This window comes from Acipenser ruthenus, chromosome 16, assembly GCF_902713425.1.
Source record: "Acipenser ruthenus chromosome 16, fAciRut3.2 maternal haplotype, whole genome shotgun sequence".
In the NCBI taxonomy this organism is placed as follows: domain Eukaryota; kingdom Metazoa; phylum Chordata; class Actinopteri; order Acipenseriformes; family Acipenseridae; genus Acipenser; species Acipenser ruthenus.
Window position 1 is genome coordinate 21,231,927 of NC_081204.1, and position 26,589 is coordinate 21,258,515.

The 26,589-nt window shown below is 42.4% G+C and overlaps 2 protein-coding genes across 3 annotated transcripts in view; both read left to right on the forward strand.

Annotated features, from left to right (window-relative positions):
- Positions 1-8,620, forward strand: part of LOC117971142 (coagulation factor VIII-like) — a 39,840-nt gene extending 31,220 nt beyond the window's left edge. The window contains exons 21-25 of the mRNA XM_058989027.1: positions 989-1,144; positions 1,831-1,975; positions 2,623-2,771; positions 6,184-6,366; positions 6,880-8,620. Of these exons, the coding sequence (XP_058845010.1) occupies positions 989-1,144; positions 1,831-1,975; positions 2,623-2,771; positions 6,184-6,366; positions 6,880-7,029 (783 nt within the window). The 3' untranslated portion in view covers positions 7,030-8,620. The remainder of the gene's footprint in view (positions 1-988; positions 1,145-1,830; positions 1,976-2,622; positions 2,772-6,183; positions 6,367-6,879) is intronic.
- An 11,212-nt stretch (positions 8,621-19,832) lies between these two features.
- Positions 19,833-26,589, forward strand: part of LOC117412435 (transmembrane protein 164) — a 38,290-nt gene continuing 31,533 nt past the window's right edge. Inside the window, exon 1 of one of the 2 annotated variants that reach the window (XM_034020868.3) lies at positions 19,833-20,990. In XM_034020868.3, coding sequence (XP_033876759.3) covers positions 20,553-20,990 — 438 coding nt within the window. In that variant the 5' untranslated portion in view covers positions 19,833-20,552. The remainder of the gene's footprint in view (positions 20,991-26,589) is intronic. The other variant, XM_034020867.3, reaches the window with a different exon arrangement.

Genomic DNA, 26,589 nt, shown 5'->3' on the forward strand with positions numbered 1-26,589 from the left:
CCTGGCTTTGAGAATCCTAGTTCTATCCTATTCTAATTCCACTCTACACAGATATAGACAGAGAGAGTGGGCGGGGCAACAGATATGGACAGAGAGAGTGGGTGGGGCCACCGGTTGACAAAGAGGGTGGGTGGGGCCACAGATATAGACAGAGTGGGCGGGGCTAGCAAAGCTGGAATGTCACATTGTTTTGTGATTTGAATAAAAGGCACTGGATTCTCCAACAAGCTCTAAGCCAGGTAAAGAAAGATTTAAAGAAAATTTAAACAAAATCAGTGTTGGAGCCACAAAACGCTGAAGCACTCCGAATGATTGCAAACACCACAGAATAGTAAGTGGAATGTTAAGTCATTAAAAGGATATTTTATTGAAATTGTTTAAATATTTTTTTAGTCTAGTTTCCAAAGATTGAGCTAATGTTTTGATAAAAAAAACTTGAAATGCTTGCATCTCAAAACATGTTACAATGTTCTCATTCTCAGTCTGCGAAATCTACTACATGAATAATAAAGCGCAGTTGTGGATCTCATGTTTGAACTGTAGTTTCCTGGGTATCCATAGGACAGTTCATCTCTAATCAAGGCTTTTATTCTCGGGTTTTACACATTTTCACCAAAGATTGTGTGTTTTATAGGACAGTAGTAACCGACCCAAAAGTTGGCCCACTCAAACATGTGAAGATACTGATTTACATAAAGAAAATCCATGACTTTACATTCTGTAGATATACAATACAAAGTGAAAATAAAGGGGTTTATCTGGAATGTAGTAAAGGACTGCCAATATAGCTATCATTACGCCACCTAGTGGTCATTTTACACATTACACAGGACACCCTGAAACAATGGAACGAAAGCCTGGGTGACAGGAAGTCCATTGGCAATGCAAACCTGTCTCTGCAGAGTGCTAAGTGGCCAGCATCGGGCCTCAAAGGCTTGTTAGTAAAATAGAATCTCAAAGACCAACGCAGAGTCTCATTCTCCCTCAGGTTGACCTGCTGAGGCCAATGCTGATTCATGGCATTAGCACCCAGGGAGCGACGCAAAGGTTCTCAGACTATTTCATCGCCCTGTTCCAAATATCTTACAGCACAGACCAGGAATCCTGGAAGAGGTACAGAGGCAACGTCACACACTCTGAGAAGGTTAGAGTTCAAATATCCATATTCAATGAGAGACAAAAGCACGGTCTACCCCTTTGAGCTTCTTGTTTGCCGTGAATGCGTCCCCCTGCAGTCAAAGCAATTGAAACAGCCCTTCACTTACACAGTGAGTGAGTGCAGTTCTGGGTCACCAGAGCAGCAGAATGGCCCCACTTCCAAAAACTCCATTACCTTCTTCATGCTAGGTGTACAGACCAGTTGGCGTGGAAAGGTCACCATATCATGTGATTTCTTGGGCATCAGGAAGTACTAAAACGCCAGTCAGTGTCTTCTGGTTTTCATTCCAACTGAGCTCTCAATTACTTTAAAAACCCTTAATTGAACTCATCATTTACTTAATTTGATATTTTTAATTGTTCAGATTTCGAGTTATAAAATGTTATACTTGCAATAAGCTCAGCCCCCCTTGTAGCTGCCCCTTGGTACTGCCTGTTATGGGGTGGGGGTCTACTGCCTCGCCCAGCTGGCCAGGCAGTGTGGACCCCCAAACCAAACGCGTTTGAGGCAGTTATTAATTTATGAACATCACATAATCATCATTAAAAAAATGATTATTCAGATGTCTGTTGTGGGGGTTTGTCCTGATCTACTGTATCATGTGTCCAGATTCCTTCATGTTTAGAATGCATTTTTACAAGTCGTTGTTTTTCTGTGGTTGTATTTTGAAGATCTTCATGGGGAATGTCGATGGCTCTGGTACAAAAGAGAATACCCTTTCTCCTCCGATAATCGCCCAGTATATCAGAGTGCTTCCCTTGTCATTCAAGAACCGGCCGACCCTTCGCATGGAGCTTATTGGCTGTGATTTGAACAGTAAGTCTTTCCTTGAGGTCTGACAAATTTTATTTACGACGACAGGAATAGCAAAATACTGTGAATGGGGGGGAAAAACAAAAAGCTTCTCAACACAATAAAAAGCCAGTCTGAGTTTTGTAATAAAGCTAATAAGAGGTAAGCATTGGTTTGCAAGCCTTCCATGTCATGCTATGCCCTGTGTTCCGTGTCCTTCCATGTCATGCTATGGCCTGTGTTCTGTGTCCTTCCATGTCATGCTATGCCCTGTGTTCCGTGTCCTTCCATGTCATGCTATGCCCTGTGTTCCGTGTCCTTCCATGTCATGCTATGGCCTGTGTTCCGTGTCCTTCCATGTCATGCTATGGCCTGTGTTCCGTGTCCTTCCATGTCATGCTATGCCCTGTGTTCTGTGTCCTTCCATGTCATGCTATGGCCTGTGTTCCGTGTCCTTCCATGTCATACTATGCCCTGTGTTCCGTGTCCTTCCATGTCATGCTATGGCCTGTGTTCCGTGTCCTTCCATGTCATGCTATGGCCTGTGTTCCGTGTCCTTCCATGTCATGCTATGCCCTGTGTTCCGTGTCCTTCCATGTCATGCTATGCCCTGTGTTCCATGTCCTTCCATGTTCTTCGATGTCATGCTATGCCCTGTGTTCCTTGTCCAGGCTGTTCTATGCCATTGGGCATGGAGAGAGGTCTGATCCAAGACAATCACATCAGCGCGTCTTCATTTCGTGAAAATTGGTATTCGTCCTGGAAACCTTCACTTGCTCGTCTCAACCTGAAAATGACTTATAATGCTTGGAGACCAAAGGTAAGCTCTTATTGTATTTCTGCACTCCTTCTCCCTAATGCCCTAATTCAGAGACGGTTTTAGGGGCTGGCAACCAGGGCAAATGCCCAGAGCTCCAGGCCATGGGGGGCCCCATTAGGCTAAGTTAGATCATATCTACAAAGTAGTAAAAAAAACAAATTTGACACAGAAAATCATAATAGTACCGCACCTTAGTGGCATCGTGTAGTTTGACACAGTTTAATTGTACGACAATAATATATAAAATGGTATTGTTACCTTTAACAGGTACCTAACAATAATTCAGCCTACTGATCTTTTGGTTTGCATTCTGAATTTAAGTGTTTTGTTTATTTCTTTAAAAAAGGCAATATAAAGCATGCTTAAATGTTCATTTTTTGTAGGTATTTTTTAAATGCAGAGAATGTGTTCCATGTGGATTTTGTTGCCACATTTGGACTGTATCCACATGCTCACAGAACACTAACACAGCACAGGCAGGAAGGAAAAGCACCACACAACTTGTAAATGGCTAAATAAAACAAAACCCTGTTTCCCCCACAAAACCCAGCAGTAAATCAAAATGTATTATAGCAATAACAGAACGCAACAAAGCAAAGAAACGGGTCTCGTGTGCTGAAAGAAAAGGGGTAAAATTAATTCTAAAGAAATGTCTGTTTACTGTTTACTTCACGCTGTCTGTTTACTGTTTACTTCACGCTGTTTGTGCATGAAGACAAGAATTATGCAAGTTATAGACTGCAATAAACATTAATAAAAGCAAGTGTTGTGTTATGTGTTTAGGGGAACTCAAAATTAGGGGTCTACATAAATTGTGGAGAAATTAAACATTTTTTGCGCGTTGGTCAAGGCATAAATAGCAAATTCCACTGATATTTTCTGCATGTGTTCATACACTATATACAACAAAGTAGAATATATGCAGAATAGTACAAAAAGCTTAGAAATACACATTTCTGATTACCTTAATAAAACAGTCTTCTTTATTTATTAAACGCCAGTATGCAGCACCTTCTGCCATCGTCTGTCTCTGTGGGGTGATACCTGTCCATACATTGAGACTGCATCGTCTGTCTCTGTGGGGTGATACCTGTCCATACATTGAGACTGCATCGTCTGTCTCTGTGGGGTGATACCTGTCCATACATTGAGACTGCATCGTCTGTCTCTGTGGGGTGATACCTGTCCATACATTGAGACTGCATTGTCTGTCTCTGTGGTGCGATACCTGTCCATACACCTTATGCATCCACGGAACTGGTTGGAATTGTAAGGCAGCGTTTTGCCAACTTGTAGAGATTTGGAAACCAATCAGAAACAGAGTTACCCAAAACTCAGTTACTTTTAACGGCATGTGGCATTCTTTGACAAAGGTCAAGCAGCATGTTCATTGTCTTGATCTTTCTGCCATCCAGGGATTGCTTTAATTAGCTCAGGGTCAAAACACAGAAAAGGCACCTGATTTGGGTCAAAAATGCGAATAGCAGTAAAAAGGTAGGCAGTCGGTTGTGTAAACCGAGGTGGTAGTGACTGATCGTACCTGTAGTACTGATTGAACTTCTGAACAAATCCAGAGTCAGTTACATCTGCATGTAAGGTTCCTACTGGAAACTGTTTCACATGATCCAGAGCTGAAACGTATTTTCCTTGTTTTGTTTGTTGTCGGTCATCTTCAGCCTATTTACCTGTTTAATGAACTATATGTGTATGCGACGATGATCCTTCCACTCAGCCTGGTGACAGCCTCGCTCACTTATTCTACATCATACAAGTCTACAGACACTCTCAATCAATGATCTGCTATGGTGACTGGAGTGCTATCACGTGATTTTAAAGAAGTGAACCACTGGCACTGGAACAATCTTTAAAGTGGGGGTGCTGAAAGCCATTGAACAAAACTGTAACACCTGTATATGATGGAAGCTATTCAAAGGCAGCACCCCTAGTTCCAGCACCCCTGAAGTGAACTGTTTTTGCATTGCGGTAACCACTGAAGTTTTAAAGCTACGTATTTTATGAATACACGTTTTATTTTGAAGGTTGACTTCGCGGACAATCCCATATTTCGCGATTTAAGTAGACCCCTACTCATAATCCAAGCAATTCTGTGCAGAGGGATTTAAAACAGACCTGCATTGATTTTTTAATTTTTGTTTTAGTTTAGTTGTTACTACTTACAGTTAATCACTGTGTTATTAAAATTGTACTTCCATACCGGGTTGTTAAGGTATTGTTTTCAGATACATTGTAAAATGTATTCTTGCTACATCCAGATTTGGAATACTTAAACAGCCTTTGGTGTCAGGCACAGTTCTTTTAGTTTCTTTCTTTGTCCCAGGTATGGTACCCTGAAATAATAAAGTCGCTAAATGTTCAAATGTTTTTAAAAGTGAAGCTGTCGGTCGATTTCAAACAGTCACGCATTCAACGTCACAATTCACTTTGCTCCATATATGTATAAATAAAAAGGGCTGTTTATCAAGACACTATTGGACTCATTTAAAAGGCTAACATGGCTGGTGGTTCTGGCATTTTTAAAAACGATTTGTTGATTTTATTTTTGAATGGCGCTAACACAACCTAATAAATGCCTGCTGTTAACTTGCTGGGCACACTGCTACAAATAATCTGAATACACTTGAAAAACCGGGATGATTTAACAATTTTACTGTTTCAGACCGGGACAAAAAATGAAGGTCCAGTTTTCCCAGGACGTCTGGTAACCCTAACCATTCCACAATTTGAAGTTGCCAGCTAGTCGACTACCGTAATCCAATAGAAAAGTGACAATCAACCGCCAATTTAGCAGAAGCAGCAGAGCAGCATTGTACTACCAGTTATCATTATAATATTGTGTGTGTCCCTGCCAGGTTTCCCAGTTAATAAAGTAATTTAATCTGTTTCCCATCATATCTACTGAATAGGTAAATGACTAAACCCAAGGACCCATTGCAGCACTATTCTCCCTAAACTATTAAACACTTTGATTGGATGATAAACTTCTCTCTAAACTATGAAACACTTTGACTGGATGATAAACTAATCCTGGCAAAGTAGATCAGACATGCTGGGCAGCAGTGTGGAGTAGTGGTTAGGGCTCTCGACTCTTGACCGGAGGGTTGTGGGTTCAATCCCCAGTGGGGGACACTGCTGTTGTACCCTTGAGCATAGATTGCTCTAGTAAAAACCCAACTGTATAAATGGGTAATTGTATGTAAAAAAAATAATGTGATATCTGTATAATGTGAAATAATGTATAATGTGATATCTTGTAACAATTGTAAGTCGCCCTGGATAAGGGCGGCTGCTAAGAAATAAATAATAATAATAATAATAACATGCTGTCACAAATCTTTAAGGGAATCATTTAAAAAGTAAAGGGTTTTTATTCCTTTATTTTGTAATGAAATAGGCTAACAACCCTCACGAGTGGCTGAAGGTGGACTTTGGAGAAGTGAAAAGAATCACAGGAATAATAACGCAAGGCGCCAAGAGACTGATGATGCCCATGTTTGTGACAGAGTTCACCATCTCGTTCAGCAATGACGGGGTCACATGGACAGCCGTTCTGGAGAAGCAGGTGCCCAGGGTTCAGGTAAGTAATGGGTAGTTCAGTCAGGAAACTCATGCAATAGATTATTTATTGAAACATATACTAGACAACATGACTACATTATACATATTTTACAGTACATTCTTTGGCCTTGTCTGCCCATAAATTATCATGCAGATAAGTGGAAGGGGGGGGGGCTGACCATAGGGAAGTCAAGAGCAGGGGTACAGAACAGCTGCCCACCTCCATTAGACAAAGCTAAATAAACAGTGGAGGCTGGGGAGCTGGAGGCAAACTGTCTGTGCTTACTTTTCACACCGATATCTCGGCGTGATGTAATGAACTGATTTCAAAACTAGTTAATAATTCAAAGGTTGGATTCAAATTGGGGGGTGAGTTATGGTACTTAAATACTGTAGTACAGTACTTGAAAAAAGAGTATTTTGGAAACCCTAAGAATGTCAGTGACAAACGACTGAGGAGGGGCATTTATTGATGTTAACGCCAGGTAAAACAATACATGTGATGAATAATACATATGTATTGTTTTTGTAGGTCTTCCAAGGGAACACAGATTATAATACAGAAGCTCTGAACACTTTTCAGCCTCCGATATTCAGCAGATACATCAGGATTCACCCGAAAGGCTGGCAGAATGAAATTGCCCTGCGTGTTGAGTTCCTGGGCTGTGACACTCAGCAGTGACAGCATTGAGAGACTAATACTAGAGGTTAATAATCAACAGCAGGAACAGCCAATACAGATCTCAACAATAATTCAAGGGGTTATAACCAAGATTTAAAATCGATTGTCTTATATCTATCAGCTTTAGCAACAATCGCACAAGCCACCTATTTCTTGAGGTGCTAATTATTTGGTTTTTTTCTGCTTTAAGAGCTTCACAATGACCTTACTATAGTATGGTGTGAGTTCGGGGTCTGGTGCTTCAGTATTGGCTTATTTATTATCACTTTTCTCTAAATCTGTCTTTACTTCACTTTGAGTTTGTCTGGAGAATCCTAAATGCTGAGACTATAAGTCTTGCTCATTCCAGTCATGTGATGATGTGACCTTTCAACTGAGCAGACGCACACTGTGTATATAATGTCGAGTAGGTGGGGCTGACAGAGTTGACAAGCTACATTGGAAGGCTGTCACTAGACACTGGATACTGGAGTAACAGAACACAATGCAATAGTAAGGGGAATGCAACACAGAAATACAATGACATTGAAACTTCTCATTTGATATACAAAGATTCCAAATACAATTTATATCTGATGGTCTAACTGCAAGCAGACACACAGCTCACCCAAAAAGAAGTAGGTCAATGGATTTCATGTTAATGGCTATTATTGTGCACCTACTCTAACAATGACACACGTTTTGTTAATTTCTTCAAATCCTATGATCTTTAAATTATGAACATTCATATGCTAAAGTTGTATGCAATTTTTGATACATATCTGGGGACTTTACAATTAATTCTTGTTTGTACTGTGTCCGATCATTGGGGTCTAACCCTATACTGCTCTGTGAGATCCCCTATAATCACAAGTGGAACTTGATATTGTTTTATTCATGTTCGGTGTTTTCCATCAGTGTGTAACTTGTCTTTGTAACGATCCAGTACAAACAAAAGGACAATCCCACGCTCAATGTATGGAACGCTGCGGTTTCCAGTTCTATACACCAGCATTCTCTGTGTTCAGATTACCAGAATATAGAGCAACACATTCGCTTACTTCAAAAGTGAAATTAGATCAGTATTATACAGATACCCTTATAAAAGTTCACCACTGTAATTCTGCTGTTTTCCCATGGTAATACTATGCACTTATATCGTTTTCCACGGTTTGCCATGATTTTTAATATAATACAAAATGTACAAATGAGAGGAGACCATTTGGTCCATATAAGCTCGTGCAGCTCATAGTAGCTGCTTGGGTTTTGTTTAATATCCTGTGCTCATTGATCATACTTCTCTGTGCTATACAATAATGAGAGCTTCATCATACTGCCACAATGCTTTATTGCACCGTGTTGTGTTTTTACTATAGGAAACCTTTATAAAGGTGTGTGCAGACCTGGTGTTAGAGCAGAGCGAGGCAGTCTGGGTTTATCACTGTGTTGTCATGGCTTTGGTATATCACATTACTCTATTAAACACAACCATTCTTATTGCACTAGTAAAGAGAAAGCAGCCTCATTTCCTTTTCAAATGAAATCTTTCTCAATGGTTATTTTTCAGTTACTCAAATTGTGTATTGTTTTTTTTAAATGCTGTGTTAAGTTGCTCTTCCGTTGTAGTGACTTGTCTTGGATATATGTAACTAAGGCTTGATCAGCCAGTGTCTTTAAGCCGAGGGAACACTGTCACTTTTGCAGGAACAGTAACTTCAAACCTGGTTCCTACTTTGTGGCAACTTTGCTGTATCAAATCCCAAGTCTCCCCTTGTGTGCCATGCAGTGACCTAGTCTTCTGAAACCAAGTTCCAAGCCACAAAGTGGCTTCATGTTCCCTCAGCTTTATAGAAGTAAGAGCCAGTGCTATATATTGTTTTCATATGCATACATACATTTTATTTGATACTAATTTGAGATCGAAGATGGTTTTATCCAATGTAAGTTTGACCTATGTAATAACAATCACTAAGGGAAATGGGTGACTGTGACATCATCACTGCTGCACCCCATTGTTTATGCCTGGTCACAAAGCTTTATGATGATATCACAAAGTGTATTGATGAGGTCACAAAGCTTGTCAGTTTAAGAGGGAGAGTCCATACTGAATACGGATTTAGTCATGAGGTCTGCCTTGAGATTGGGTTTGCTTGTTGTTATTTTGACTTTGCCCAAAGCCAAATGCAGAAGGACAGGTTTGTGCAAAAAGTGTGGATCACAATCCTACCTGATTCGGAGGCTTCTGGACACGCAAACAAACAGACTGCAAGGGGAAGCAAACCCAGAAAGAAATGCAATGCCACCCCAGCCAGCGCAGGAAAATAGCATTCTTACTGGTAGCAATCATGTCAGTCTAGGTAAGGGATATGTGTTGGTTGTTTTGTATCACTGAGGGTGGTTAAAAATGACTTGACCAGTTCACAGATATCCCAGAGAATGCAGATTAAGCATTCCTGAAGTGCAGTAGTTCTCCCACGAATGAGGATGGCCGTGCAGTTGTTTCTCAGTGAAATAACCACAGCACTCTATGCTCAAGGAGCATTCTGTTTTAATACCAGTACAATAATAGAAAAGAAAAGAGTTTTAAACCTAAATTAAACAGCTGAATTCTTAGAATGACTGCTTGGCAATGTGGCACGATTTGGAACAGTGTGATTCATCCAGTCGTTCTGTCGCTGGATTTGAATAATGCAAGATACAGATTCCGAAATGAGATCGGGTCAGCAGTGTAAAAACATAGATACATGGTGTATGATATTAAATATGGATGAAAAGCAGGAATCTGGCAGTATCAACAGTCACCCATGAAGAGGACGAAGGTACTGTATAGAGTAAACTGCACCCTGGAGGACACTGTCTTGGCATGTCCAACACTGCTCAATGTGACAATGTCCTATGTAGCATACAACTGGCCATATTTTGAATCAAGGGAACAGTACCTATCTGTGTGGTTTTCATTGCATGTCTCTGCTGTGTCACGTGAGTCACTTCCCTCCTATTGAAGAGTCTGTAGCAAGCCCTGTCTCACTGATAATGCACGGGTATCCAGAGCATTCTCATATAGTATCATATGAGGTAGCATTATTCAGTACCATAGCAACTGAATATTTTAATATAGTTCCATAAATCTGACAAGTCTCCAAATGCCAATAACACCTGTTTCTTTAATTTCCTTAAATTTATTTATTTAACATCATGTAATCAAAGAAACTATAAGATGATATCGCAAAAGTCTACCGGAAGCCATAATAGTAGTACAGTATTTCATGTTAAATTTCGAAATGTCAAATTTTTCAATTTTTGTCAGTTTTTCATTAAGTACTGTATATGGGAAACTACAAAGCGGTATGTAATTCAATATGTTAACGAAACATTATTCAGCAGGTTTTTGACTTTATGAAGCAAACTTAGTTAATTCAACAGGGCGATGCAAAACCTGTGGCCAGTGTTGTATATCATAGTTACTGTACCTGAATAAACAGTATCAATTCTATTACTTTGATTAACAATAACATTTCAACTGTAAAATAGTGTCTCCCAAGTCCTACAGTAGGTCTGACTTTCACTGCATATATTTCTCATAAAACTCCAATAGCCTCCATGCTTGGCAGAGATACTGGAACCCTGGAGCCTAGATGTTTATATACTAGTCTCTGTTATCCAGAAAGCTGTTTGCGACTGTCCCCTCCTTTGGTTTCCCAGAAGATAACAGCAGTTTAACAGGCGTTTTCAGTAACTCAGCTTGTTGAATTTGGCAGTCACTGTGTTCTGTTTTAATCTAGGAGTTGTCAAAGCTTTTCTACATGTTTTGACAGCCTGCTAGCTTTTGTCATTTATCAGAATCTGTTTATTGTATTGCTGTGTTTATATAACCCTGGTCTGTTCTGTTGCTGGCTTCTGGCTTCTCTAACCTGGGATTTTACAAATATGTTTTGCTTTTAAAAAGAGCTAACAAAGGCTTTAAGTCCATGTTCGTACCTCTCATCAGCACTGGTTACGGTCTCTCGTTTCTTACTGGGATTTCTAAAACAACACTATAGATTAACCAATGCTGCAGCTGCTTCCTGGTTCCTGGTCAATATCACATGAGTACTTAGACATACAGCACAGGACATGATTAGGTACCAGGTAGCATTGTACAGTACGTAATAAGTCATGCTGTGATCATTAGGTACACCAATCGGAGCGCTGCATTAGATTCCTAAAGGAAGTGATATTTCTGTGTACAGGTGCTCTAATACCACACTATGAAATCGCACATGTCTTCAAATATTAGACACCCGCGTTTCAATTCATTTGAGTTTCACATGATTTATAAACTGTAGTTTTGTTTCTGCGATTATCCTTGTGTCCTTCTATAAATGCAAGGCCTGTCAATATAAGTAGAACTCTTCCTCCAGACCTGCTGCTAATCTCTGTTGGGGAGGGAGGATGTCTGGTATGTGCACTGTGCCCTACTGTGATAAACAGTACTGGAAAAGGAAAAGTGTAGATAAAACTGACGGCACACCGGCCCTGCTGAATAGAGACTGCTTAGTGAACCCCCCATCCCATCTTATCAAGGGTTTCATTTCAGTTAGGATACCAACACCCCCTGCCCACTCCAGTCACTGAAAGGGAACGCCAAGTCTTAGCACTCATTTGTAAGTAGGGTAACACTTTATATTAAGTGTCTCTAATTACTGTGTATTTACATAGTAGTTACATAGTAAATACATGTGTACTTATACATAATTACAATGGTATTATGCATAGTTACAATGCACTTAATGTGTAAATCTTTTCGCACGATATATGTAAGTACACAATTATATCAGAAAAGGGTTAGGGTTAATGTCAGGTTTAGGATTAGTGTTATATCATGCAAAAAGATTTACACATTAAGTACATTGTAACTATGCATAATAACATTGTAGCTTATGGATTCCAGAATCTCATCAAGCAGCTTCTTGAACAACATTACTGGGGAGTTGGTTCCAGACTCTCACAATTCTCTGTGTAAAAAAGTGCCTCCAATGTTCTGTTCTAAATGCCCCTTTATTTAATCTCCATTTGTGACCCCTGGTCCTTGTTTCTTTTTTCAGGTCGAAAAAGTCCTCTGGGTCAATGTTGTCAATACCTTTTAGAATTTTGAATGCTTGAATCAGATCGCAGTGTAGTCTTCTTTGTTCAAGACTCAATAGATTCAATTATTTTAGCCTATATGCATATGACATGCCTTTTAAACCTGAAATAATTCTGGTCACTCTTCTCTGCACTCTTTCTAAAGCAGTAATATCCTATTCTAGATAATATTCTAGATGAGGTCTTACTAATGCATTGTAAAGTTTTAACATTACTTCCCTTGATTTAAATTCAACACTTTTCACTATATATCTGAGCATCTTGTTGGCCTTTTTTATAGCTTCCCCACATTGTCTAGATGAAGACATTTCTGAGTCAACATAAACTACGATTTTTTTCATAGATTCCTTCTTCAATTTCAACTGGATTGATAAGTCAAGTCTTCTCTAATTAAATCTCAATAAATACTGCTTCGTGGTCGTGTGTTACAAGAATCATCTTAAATAATAAATGATGGTATTTCATTGTCAGCAAGACTTCTTCAGGACACCTGACTACTTTCACTAACAAAACCACTTCAAAAATGAATCCTGCCATAAAAGCCCCATTACTGTCCTGGAAAGACCCCACACCACCTGCTCTACAACTATGGAAGCATGTACTGTTAGATAATAGAAACCTGGAAAAACTCTCCTATTCTCTAAATAACAAGCTGGAGAATTTTAAAAACATTGTGGGATAAGGCAGCAACTTATCTCACTAACACTGTGTGGCGGAGTGTCCCGCCCCTATTTATTATTATTTGTATTTTTGTTTGCGGCGCGGGTAAAAGCGCCGCGTCTTTTATTATTATTTAAAAACCCCGTGAGGATGCATGGCTGATCAGCTACTGATTACTTAAATAGCTGACAGTCATGCATCCTTACCAAACGCGTGCAGACTCTGGCCGGGGGATAATAAGATAATTACCAACTAGTTAATCCCTCGGCCAGAGTATATAAACCTGCAGCTCTCTGCACTTGATGTTGGGGTGTTGGAGTAGAGAGTACGGGGAGCGGAGAGAAGGAATAATATTTAAAAAAAAACAATTGCTAATACGTGCTGGATAATCCAGCACGGCACTTACTTGTTTGTTTATTTATTCGTTTGGCCCTCGTGCCCTTTTGTTTGTATTTTGTTTAAATCTTTTGTTTATTTATTATTAAATACGCTGAGTGCTTTGGCACTCGGTTTCACCCGCCCATCCACTGTTTGGAGTCAGTTACTTCCTGGTCCGTGACGTCATCCACCACACCACTGCGAGCCAGACTGTCACATATGGTGTCCTGCGTGGGACAAAACAAACGCCTCCAATAGCCGGACCAGGAAAGAAAAGCTCGTTTTTTTTGTTCGTTTTTTTTTCAAAGTGTTTTTTGTGTGTTTTTTGGGGAAGAAAAAAAAAAAAAAATATGGGAAGAAGCGGACGGAGGAAGCAGCAGCTACAGCAGCGTGGGGCCGGTCGCAGGTCCCACTGTAGCTCAACCATGCTGGACGTCTGCCCCACCTGCTTGAAAGGTGAGGAGTGGTGCTTCGCTGTTGGGGAGGTGGGTCACATAGCACCCGACCAACCCCCTCCATGGCAGGAGAAAGAGGAGCCAGAGCGTCCAGTGAGGGAGGACCTGCATCCTCCAAAGAGGACGAATGCACTCTCCTCTGAGGGAGTCTGGGACTGGCTGGTGGAGCCGGGGAGGGATTATGAGGAAGCCCTCCCTGCAGTGATCAACCTCCTGTGGGCAAGAGATGGGGAGCGCTGGGAGGCCTGGGAACAGCAACACCACCCAGCTTCCCTCCCAGACATCGCAGCCATGGTGTTCAACTACCTGGCTGCGGATATGGGAGAGACCCTGCTGCTGCCATCTCCAGCACAAAAGGGAGAGGAGCCATCGCTACCGTCTCCACCAGCAGAGGGAGAGGAGCCATTGCTGCCGTCTCCAGCGCCAGAGGGAGAGGAGCCATCGCTGCCGTCTCCAGCGCCAGAGGGAGAGGAGCCATCGCTGCCGTCTCCAGCGCCAGAGGGAGAGGAGCCATCGCTGCCGTCTCCAGCGCCAGAGGGAGAGGAGCCATCGCTGCCGTCTCCAGCGCCAGAGGGAGAGGAGCCATCGCTGCCGTCTCCAGCGCCAGAGGGAGAGGAGCCATCGCTGCCGTCTCCAGCATCAGAGGGAGAGGAGCCATCGCTGCCATCTCCAGCATCAGAGGGAGAGGAGCCATCGCTACCGTCTCCAGCATCAGAGGGAGAGGAGCCATCGCTACCGTCTCCACCAGCAGAGGGAGAATGCCTGCTGGTTTCGCCTCCACAGCCTGGGGAGGAGCCCGAACGTCCTACGCCCGAGTGGGAGGAGCCCGAACGTCCTACGCCCGAGTGGGAGGAGCCCGAACGTCCTACGCCCGAGTGGGAGGAGCCCGAACGTCCTACGCCCGAGTGGGAGGAGCCCGAACGTCCTACGCCCGAGTGGGAGGAGCCCGAACGTCCTACGCCCAAGAGGGGGGAGTCGGTGCGTCCACAGCCCAAGAGGGAGGAGTCGGTGCGTCCACAGCCCAAAGAGGGGGGAGTCGGTGCGTCCATAGCCCAAGAGGTGGAAGTCTGCGCTTCCACAGCCTTAGGACCCAAGCTGCAGTCCCAAGAGCCAGAAGGGGAGGAGTTACAGGCTCAACCCCCTGAATTTTTCTGGGGGGCAGAAGGGCAGGATGCTGGTGTTCCCCAGCAGCCTCTATTTATGCTGCTGAAGGGAGCACGGCACACACCAGCCCAGCCGCCACAGCAGAGGGAGCCAGCACCGCCACAGCCTCCCTCTGAGTGGCCAGCATCCGCCCCATCGCCTCTGCCTCCACCACCACCAGGAGCAGAGCAGCAGGAGCTGCCTCTGTCTCCACCACCACCAGGAGCAGGGCAGCAGGAGCTGCTTCTGTCTCCACCATCACCAGGAGCAGAGCAGCAAGAGCTGCCTCTGCCTCCGCCACCTCCACCAGCAGAGGGTGAATGCCTGCTGGTTCCACATCCACCGTCGTGGGAGGACTGCTTGCCCCTCCCACCTCCACCAGCAGAGGGTGAATGCCTGCTGGTTCCGCCTCCACCGTCGTGGGAGGACTGCTTGCCCCTCCCACCTCCACCAGCAGAGGGTGAATGCCTGCTGGTTCTGCCTCAACCGTCGTGGGAGGACTGCTTGCCCCTCCCACCTCCACCAGCAGAGGATGAATACCTGCTGGTTCCGCCTCAGCCGCCGTGGGAGGACTGCTTGCCACTCCCAGCTCCACCAGCAGAGGGTAAATACCTGCTGGTTCCGTCTCAGCCGCTGTGGGAGGACTGCTTTCCCCTCCCACCATCGCCATTGCCTGGGGATGGCTGTTCTGCATCGCCTGGGGCTGCCTTTTGTTCTCCACAGGACACAGGGTACGAGGGAGAAGTGGAGCTCCCGCTGCCGCCTCCATGGCCAGGGGCTCCCCTCCCGAGTTCGCCTTCCGAGGGTCCGCTGCGGCTGCCGTTGCCTTCCGAGGGTCCGCTGCTGCTGCCGTCGCCTTCCGAGGGTCCGCTGCTGCTGCCGTCGCCTTCCGAGGGTCCGCTGCTGCTGCCGTCGCCTTCCGAGGGTCCGCTGCTGCTGCCGTCGCCTGGGGTCGCCAGGGATCCTGCTTCGCCTGGGGTCGTCGAGGGTCCGGCTTTGCCTGGGGTCGCCAGGGATCCTGCTTCGCCTGGGGTCGCTACACGATGGCCGGAGCTCCATGAAAGGGAGCTGCCAGAAATGAAGAAAGGGGGGGAGGTCAGGAGACCAGCTCCCCCAGCCGCACTTTCGCGGCAGGATAGAGTGTGGCGGGAGCCCCGGAAGAGGGAACTGCCGGCCACGAAGAATGGGGGGGTGCCAGAGATTCCACCATGGCCACCCCCCAGAAGTAACTTGCTTCCCCCTCTTCCGGGACTTTAAGACTGAGGGGGGAGGTGGCCATTGGGGCCATGTGTGCTGCGCACAAGGGGGGGCATGTGTGGCGGAGTGTCCCGCCCCTATTTATTATTATTTGTATTTTTGTTTGCGGCGCGGGTAAAAGCGCCGCGTCTTTTATTATTATTTAAAAACCCCGTGAGGATGCATGGCTGATCAGCTACTGATTACTTAAATAGCTGACAGTCATGCATCCTTACCAAACGCGTGCAGACTCTGGCCGGGGGATAATAAGATAATTACCAACTAGTTAATCCCTCGGCCAGAGTATATAAACCTGCAGCTCTCTGCACTTGATGTTGGGGTGTTGGAGTAGAGAGTACGGGGAGCGGAGAGAAGGAATAATATTTAAAAAAAACAATTGCTAATACGTGCTGGATAATCCAGCACGGCACTTACTTGTTTGTTTATTTATTCGTTTGGCCCTCGTGCCCTTTTGTTTGTATTTTGTTTAAATCTTTTGTTTATTTATTATTAAATACGCTGAGTGCTTTGGCACTCGGTTTCACCCGCCCATCCACTGTTTGGAGTCAGTTACTTCCTGGTCCGTGACGTCATCCACCACACCACTGCGAGCCAGACTGTCACACACTGACATGTATGAATAACCCATGTTACTATCTTCATATTTATAGGGTATTTATATTAATTCTATATTGTTATGCATTGTGTTTAAGTAAAGGGCCGGCCAATAGGAATTGAACTGGATGTAATATTAAAATTGTCTTTTTTTTTCAATGCATTCTATTTAGTAATATATATATATATATTGTGCTTGTGCTTGTTTCCTCGTACAGTATTTCACAAGGAGTTTATCACAAGGCTCTAATCCTGTCCCATTTCTTTACCTTCAGGTTCATGTTAGACGCTCCATTGCAATGAGCCCATGCTTCAGTTGTTGTGACAGAAGATTGCACGTGAACAGGTTAATAATGAGGACACGCTGCTGGCAAGGTTATCTGCAGCATCTTATCCTACAGAAGGACATCCCTTACATTGTATACGCTAACACCATGCTTGTGATTCAGGCAGGTTCAAGTTTCTGTTCTGAAGATAGTAAATATCAAGCAAAGCCATGTGTCGTTTTTCTGTTTATTAAGAGCACTGTCAAATCACTGCCAGGTTAGACTCAGAAAAGATTACTTGTGCATGGGCTTCTTTTTGTCCAATCTGATTTCTAGTAAACACAAAACCGCATGAGCCTGATATAACATCTATAGTCAAATACTATACTATACTATGTTATATGTTAAATATTCATTTCACAGGAACGAGCAACAACGGTGACTGTATTGACTTTATCAGGACTTCAGCAATAACCTGGCGAAATGCAATAAAACAGATACAACAAATAGGCCTATTCTGCTGTGGAGATTGCACTCGGTATAGCATTAATTACAATTGTGTTCATTAATACCATTTCCTTTCAAATATAGTCTTCTGTTCTGTGCATGTACAAAACTGTAAAGATAGACATGAAACACTGTAAACATGCCCATTGTAGTGTTATGTAACACTGCAGCACTTCACAATAACTGACATGGCAATCCTTATGCTTATGACTGTGTGACTGATACATGTGAATGATATTACCTGCAGTAAAGTTAGGTCCCTTTTGACTCCCATTAGCATGTATGTTGTGGCGGGGACAGTGCAATGTGCTGATAATAAGCAGGTGAAGTGATGTTAAGAAGGTTTGTTGGTATAAAAGTTCTGATTCCTCACTGACATTTTTTTTCATTCTGTAATGAACTCTGTTTACAAGCACATGGCATAAATGATCCACAGAGACAGCATGCTTTTCTCTGACACCGCCCAGGGTTCGATCCTCACTCACTACCTCTACACCAACGGTTCCAATCACAGTCCAGGGGGGCCACTCCACTCCTGATTTAACAGGGAGAATGAGACAATTAACTACTCCAGGGTCACAATGGAGGCTTAACTGGTTAAATTAAACAATTTGGAACAGAGTTGGAACAAAGACCCAGTGGCCAGCCCTGCTCTACACTGACGTTGTTTTATAGCAGTTCCTGACAGACAGAGGAACCCAATGAGTGAAGAGACCACCCCCTGGTGGTCATCCGTTGCAATGACATTTCATACTGGTGTAAGCTCCGGTATTGTGTTTCCACTTGGCTCTTTTTGTGTGTAAAATAAGTGACAGTCTTTTATCACATGCTACCTAAATGGCCTAGTTAACAAGACACAATGGGGACTAGCTTGAGCCCCATTTTATATGTGCTCTTAAATGGTGTAGTGTCTAGTTAGTGTCCTCTTTTAGCAGGTCTTTCAACAGATTAGATTGAAAAATAAATGATGAAGATGGGGGACTCTTTCAGTGAAAAATTATTTAATTAAAAATCGGCAGTACCAATTACAGGAGTGAAAAACCTTGCTCAGAATCTCGCGTTGTCTGCTCTGAACTACATAATATAAAATTTTTAATAACACATCATTACCAATAGGGGGAGACAAAGCCCAACTGTCGAGTAAATAACGCGCGCGCGCGCGTGTGTGTGTGTTCTTAAACCAGGAAAAAGCTTATTAAAATAAAAACTAATTATGTATTTTTTAATGGCTATTTAATATATAGTAACCTACTTATGAACTAATGAACTGTTCACCAAACATCACAGCTCCACTTATCAACTGCATGTCGATCATTGAAATGGGTTTAAAAGCATTTTTAAAAGATGTTACTGTAGTTAAATGAGATGAGGTTTTGTTTTAGTATACCTCTATGTTTCTATTTAAGCAATCTAGCACAACAGGTGTGTGCCGTCCTGCGATTAAACAATGGCTATATGAGGTCATACTATTAATAATACGTTTAAAGGACGGCCCTTTATTCGCTTCAGTGAGCTTTGATATGACATCACATAGCCCACTGAAATGAAATGCTGGACGATCCTTGCCATTGTTAACACACAATAAACGACACAGTTATGGGTTACTAAGATGCTGGTTAACATTTAATAAACAACAAAAACAAAGCATGGCAAATAACAGCTGGATCAGTAATCCACACACGAGGGCGGGGCAGACTGCTTTCAACCAAACAAATGGTTACACGAGGGCGGGGCAGGGTGTTTCTCTGTAGGGTGATTGCAGTCAGGGAAGTGCTTTCCCCTTACAGAGAAACACCCTAAATGTTTACACAGGGAGGCGTTGTTTAGCGTAACCTCCAGGGGGTGCTGTTGTGGGTGCAGTTATTATTTTTACACAGTATAACTGTACTGTTAGAGCTGGGTAGATGCTGTGATTTCCACAATTTTAGCTCAGTTTCAGAAACGTTAAATATTACTGTATTGATTACTGTATTGGCATAAACACAACTACCATGCAGCATGATTTTTGAAAGGGGGAAGTCTTGCTGTAAACCATTTGTTATGGCAAGGCTGTAAAACATGAGCATTACAATCCCCAGCCCTAGTCTTGCTGAAAATAATTTGTATATATACAGTATATACAGTATATACACCCAAACTTCCTAAGCACACTAGTGCTGTCCTATTCGATACTGCGCAGCAACATATTGAAAACATAAAACGGTTCATAAAAAAGAGGAAAAAGTTTATGATTAATTTATTACAAACTTCTAAAGCACGGGGGAAGTTAAACTGCCATATGGAAATGTGGAAATCGAGAATCAATGATTTAAATAAACGGGGACATATTAACGAATAATCAAACGTAATACAGCAGCCAAAATAGCCAGTAGTCAGACAGTTAATACGTGGAAGAGGCGGGTTCTGTAACCGGAGTCATCCAATCAGGTTATCTTTAGTCCATTTCGGCAAGAGGTTTATGAATATGCATGCGGGAAGAAACTGAACAAGACAATTCGTATTTACTTTGTTGTTCCGGTAGGACAGACTGGTGGGAAAGTATCTAGATGATGATGATGATGATGGTGATGGTGGTGGTGGTGGTGTGCTCTAATTAATAGTTGACCACGGATTTGTCAATCTTAAACGCGCTGAAGTGGGCTCGCGAGCATTTGTGTACCTCAACATTGTGTTAATTAAGGTCGGATTTCAAATCTAGGGCCTTTTTCAGTTACAATTTCTTCACTTTGTGGTTTGAACTTGATTTACATCAGCCACGCTGTGCTAGTCCGTGCCGTAACTATATTTATTATTTATGGAATGTATTGATCCAATAATATTTGTACATTTTTGATAACGTGGAGACCGTAATTCGTCTCGTACAATAATTCTATTGCTTAGGGAGGTTTCGCATATGTTGTATCTGCTTGAATTACAAAACGGATTTAAATCTATATATATAGATTATTTGTTGTTGTGTTCTATATTCACAGTAAAGAACCGTACCTTAACGTTTTATACAACACGTGTCTTTTTTTCTCACCATCTAAATATAAGTTTGGACAAAGTCCAATTAAGTGGTCAATCTTAATTCAAACCGTTACAGTGTGTGCCTGTTTTTTTTACCACCATACCGGAATAAAACAAATAATTTAAAAAAAACAGTTCAATTTTGCGGTTGATGATTCGCCAGGAAGTTAATGAAATAGCGTCTCTGCTGTCTTGTGCACATCTTCAAGACGAGAAGCGGAACATGAGCAGGTATACCATCTACAGCCTGTTGGACTGTGTCTACGGGGGCGTGGACCCCAAGTTTGAGGGAAATGGGGGGCCCGAGTGCGCGGCGTTTCTCTCCTTCAACCAGCGGCTTGGCGAGAGCATTGTTATCATCTTGGCATCCGCCATAGAAATCGTAATAGCGCTGAGGAAAATCCAGCAGTGTAAAGAACTGAAAGAAATGACCAAGGCGGTGTGTGAACACAAGAAAGAGGAAAGCTTCGGAAAGAACCTGCTGCTGGTAGCGCTGTGTCTCACCTTCGGCGTGGAGCTCGGGTTTAAGTTTGCCACCAAGACTTTGATCTACCTGCTGAACCCTTGCCATGTTGTCACAATGGTGCAGGTATGTGTGATTTGAGTCAATTCTCTGTCTTTAAAAAAAAAAAATTCTGTGCACGTTTTTTGACAAGGAGGCATTCATTCGCCTTGTGGGTGCTCTGTACAAATACACTTCAGTTTGCCACTACACTAGTGTTGTTGTTGTTGTTAGAATGGTATGCGCTATAAAGATTGCCTGCACGAAATGTCTCATTGGTTATACACGCTGTACAGCTTTTATAATTTATAACATAATTTAATAACAGGAGAAAAGTGTGTAACACATATCTATATACATCCCATGCCACCTTTCCCCAGGTTTGGCAAAAGACAGGATGGGAGGGTGAATCTCTGGGTAGAGCCCCACAGTCCTGTCTTTGGCTTTACTTTGACTGATCCTTAAGAGACCATAATAACCAGCTGAATCACACATTCTGTGTGGAAGAAAGAGGCTAAATGCAAGTTCCATTCCAGTAATGTCAGTGTAAGATCAGCTGTATTCCAACTGAATCCACATTTAGCTCTTTATTCACTGGATTAGTAGTCCAGTCACAGGGGAGTTCTGCTTAAGTGCAAACTGTGCCATCATTCGCAGACTTGATTGTTTCCTGAATGTTTAATCAGCCAGTCATTCTAAATAAATGAATGCACATCCCTGTCAATTGTCCAGGTTACTGTCTAGGAAACAAAAAGAGCAGTGGCTGAGAATGGAGGGACTCGTGAGAATGTCTGTGTATGCTGAGGGTCAAGCAGTGCTTTCATGACCCTGGTTAGCATGCAGGGACTGCTCTTTCCACGCTTGTGTGGACAGTACATGTTGCCCCACTGCATGCATTTAACTGCCAGCACCTCCACTCTATTTACAAGAGCATTACCTGTTGTTGACTGTAAACAGAGTATGATTTCAAAGGGGAAGGGTCAGTCACATTGATTCCGAAGGAAGACGAATGCTGTTAGTCAGAGCTGCCCAGCATTTTCAGTTAGGAGAGCCGTGACCCAGGACCAGGGCATTCTCATAAAGCCATGCAAAGAAATATAATGTTACAAAAAAAAGGTATGTTTTTTAACCAGACTGCAAAAGGCACAGGTTCAGTATTTATAGGACTCGCTGGTTCCAGGTGTATTCAGTGCAGGTGCTCCTGTGTGGAGTGCAGGGTGTATTTATAGGAGCTCGCTGGTTCCAGGTGTATTCAGTGCAGGTGCTCCTGTGTGGAGTGCAGGGTGTATTTATAGAAGCTCGCTGGTTCCAGGTGTATTCAGTGCAGACTTCCAGGCTAAGCATCTGCTACTTATTGGAGGACAGCGGGCTCTTCAGTGCTTCAGAGCAGCGGTGAGGCAACATTCAGATTGGGTTGGTAATGAGGGTAAAATAAATGAATGAAAGCAGAGGTTAATGTAAACGATACTGTAACTGTGCTTCATTCATTCATTCATTCATTCATTCAAATACCCTCCATTTATGTCCCTTGGGTTACGCTGGAAACACTGTGTAATGCATCCTATTGATTTTCCTATACATGTAGCCTACAGTATACAAATCACTTGAGCAACATGTACTGTAAGTATGCTACTCTACACACACGGGTTCAATTACACTTTAGATTTTTGGTCAAGCTGCATTTTCTCACACACAGATGCGTGCACTCAGGCACACCTCCCCCAAAGTGTGGGCTGGGTGTTTATCGTGCACCAAACAAACCACTGATTCACAGCCTCTTGCCGTGTTTTTCCAGTTTTTGTTGGTTGCAGGCACCTGTACTGCACAGTATTAGTACTGTAACATGCGCTGGACTGCACAGTATTAGTACTGTAACATGCGCTGGACTGCACAGTATTAGTACTGTAACATGCGCTGGACTGCACAGTATTAGTACTGTAACATGCGCTGGACTGCACAGTATTAGTACTGCAACATGCGCTGGACTGCACAGTGGCAGACCTTTAAAAAAAAAAAAATAATAATAATAATTGATTCCTGCTCTGAACACTGCGTTAATGTAGTGGTGGAAGGCAGAAATTTGTTTTAATCAATATTGCAAATTACATAAGTTAATATGTAGTTGACACTGTATCTTCTAGCATTTTTGTCAGTTCTAGTCATGTTTAAATCGTGTTGCACCATGTTTTTTTTTTTTTTTTTTTTTTTTTTACAGTTAAACCATTACCTATTAACATGCTCAGCCCTGATTTCCCATGATTAACCATTGCTAGATCATGCTTGGTCTATGGCACAACAGCCAAACCATGTTAAACTCACACACTGTATTTAGAACAAAACATGCTATACCAGTCAAGGTCAGCAATGGGACCATGGGTTACCCAGTGTCTAGTGTGTATGAACAGCTAATACATTTTTGTAACTATTAAACTTGCAAAGTGAAGTTCAACATAATTTACTCTACAGTAAAAGAGAAACAATATAAAATAAGATTTAAAGTGTGTTTATAAGTCCTGTTTTTGATTTGTCTGTGAATGAGTCATATATTCTTATTGCAGTACAGTGCCTGCCAAATAGGGCCCCATGTCCAGTTATTTAATTGTGTTGTGTCTCAATGCACCCATTCAGAAACGTTTCTTTAGGAGTGCCAGCGGAGGGCTTTTTCAGCAGCAGTACAGTATGTGTTTGTTGTTGAAGTTCAGAAAGGATGTGACTCATAATCCAGAGTAGCCCTTTCAGAGCGTAACCTTTATCAGAACCGTTCAACAAGGGGGTTATGACACTGTCAGCCCCGATCAGGATCCCCAGCATGGCGCGGGAGCAGTCGAGAGGGATCTGAGATCCAGACTTGGAAACGTGTCGCAAGGGCTAGATTTAACATGCATCTTAGCTAAGAAGTAACTTGCCACTTTTTTCTTAGCGGAAATCGCTGGTAATTAATTCATGTTTGTTATGTTTGACGAATGCTCTGTTGTGATTTCTGGGATTAGGGTTCCCCTGCACACTGGAAGGGAGAGCCGAGGGACAATAGCATGATCAGGGGACCAGTGGCTTTCAAAACACACTAAAGCAAGTACTGTAGATTATTGGAATGATTTGGAGCTTGAGCATTCAATTCCATTCTTCATCCCTTTTAACTACATGACAACTCCTGTAGGTCAACCTTCATGTTCAGACATGGTCCCCCTGAGTGTGTTTCGAGCCACATTCAGGTTAGTGTGTGATCAACACAGTTTACTTGGCAAACCAACCACACCGAGTCCACCTAAAAGAGGTGGAGTAGTCCTGGTTTGTTTGGCATTTCGGTTTGGTTCACTTGCTGTGTGGTTGATTTTGTACCCCACTGATTTTATTAGATCATCCACTAACACTCAATAGAGCTGAGTTTAGATACTAAAAGAAACATAATAAATGACAAACATTTCGACCAGAAGTCTTTTTCAGTGTCTTCAGTGTTTGTCATGTATTCCGTTTCTTTTAGTACTTAGTACTTCTGGATTTTATTAGCGTAGTACCAGGGTATCTACTTGGGTTTGGGGGTGTGAGGGGTTACCATACAGTCCATTAACTCACCTGCATTCAGTGATTAAGAGGATAATTACAGTAGAAGTTGTAAACACAAATGTGTGCATTGTATAACACAATTTGATTGACAGTATTTCCTGAAAACCATGTTAATACCCAGTACAGTACTTTCTTAACAATGCCCTGATAAGGAAGTATCCCAGTGAAGGAGCTCACTATACTAGTCAATCCGTATTGCTAAGTTAACTGCTAATATCTCAGACCATTTGAAATGCACACTTCATATTTTCAGTGCTGAGGAAATGTTCTTGTTTTGAGAGGTATTGGCTTCATATTTGGTACACAACTGTGCTCTAAGATTCTTTGCATTTGATCGTGGGTCTCGTGCAAGAAAAGTTAACGGTTTGTCAGTGATTTTGCAAAGCTGCCTCCACCACGCTTTGAAAACCTTGTATTCGGAGACCATTTTAGATACAGACTTCATATTTTGAGGGTTGTATAAATCCTTTATATTTCTCTCACAGAGTAATGTGGTGTCAAGCAGGCCCCGAGGGAAACTTGCATTTTTAGAAAGGGGAGTGCACACAAGGTGAAACTACAGAAGAATGCAATAAACGGATATCAAGTAATTATATTTTAAGCTGAAATTTCATACCATTGTAAGAAAATAAATGTGGGATCTTCTAGACAACTGTTCTAAACTGGGCCAGAGCCAAATACCTAGAAAACCTAGAATTTGTGTGATTTATAAAAATCAAACATCGAACAGTGCATGTGAGTCTGTAAAAAAAAAAAAGGTAAAATATCTGGACTTTCAGGTTGGTATCATATCAATACAACCCTGTGGAGGTGATTGTATGAAGCGCGGTATCGTTGATGCAGTAAATGTACAGTATACCAGACCTGTGAGCCATTGCTATTCCTCCTGTCAGCTTTGTCTTTGAAATATTCACAACTTTGCGAGGATTTTATTACAGAAAGGTGAGAGCATCAATTTCAATATCTATTTATATTTCCTCATTTAATTTATTTACAAAAGGAACTGGGATTAATTACTCCCAGCTCTCAGTGGCAGGATATCATTCCTTTAACGTAGCATGCCGGTTTGTATAAAGCTATCCTTAGTGGCAATTTAAACCGCAGTTCAGCCTTAACGTTTATTAACTGGTGTCAAAAATGTGCTGTCAAGTATAGGCGCTTGCCTTAGTGTACAGTGTAAACCAATGTATATCTAGCCTGGAATACATTTTTGTTATTCCACTTTAGTTTCAAATGTGTCTGCTTCCATTCCAATCCAGTGGTGTGCTGCTGAAATTGAGAGCCCGAGCTCAAGGTTCTCTCTAAAAGAGGGTTGTGAAGAGGCCAGAAACAGGGTTGGAAATGAATCCGCGTCGTAGCGTAGGCTTCGACAATTAAAAATTCATTGTTTTATTCATATGGCGGCGCTCGGCCAATTGTGCGCTGCCCCCTGGGAACTCCCGTCCACGGTCTGCAGTGGAATAGCATGGACTGGAACCGGCAACCTCCATGCTATAGGGCGCATCCTGCACTCCACGCGGAGCGCCTTTACTGGATGCGCCACTCGGGAGCCCCCTAATCACTGTTTTCTAAGCAAAAGAAAGAAAAGGATGCTCATTAGATGTTTAATATTCTCATAAATCATAGGAAGAGGTGAACTATCACTTGTTAGAAAACAGGTTTTGCAGACCCGATCAGCACCAGACAGTGATGAATCCATCCAGTGATGGAATAAAGACGGAGATGCCTTTTGACAACAAGAAAACCTAAATGTTTTTATTTTAGATGATGACAACTTTGGTAAATTAACATTTTCAAAGGAAACCATATTGAGAGCTCCACTGGGCTACTGAGCCTCATTTTAAAATACTGTTTTGATTGTTTAGATTATAACAGCCAGGTAAAATTATTTTCAAACAAATTAGATACATATAGGGAAACCATAACGAGAGCTTATTAAAAAAATGAAGCCTTGCATCTTCAAAATGTGTTAAGGAACTGCATTTGCTCAAAGCACATTTCGCAATTTGATTATATCGCTTTACTCAAAGACTGAAGAAGCTGCCTGTTCTTTTCTATTTCGTTCTTTACTCGAAGACTGAAATAACCTTTCATTTCGTTCTTTGATCATTTTTAAATGCGC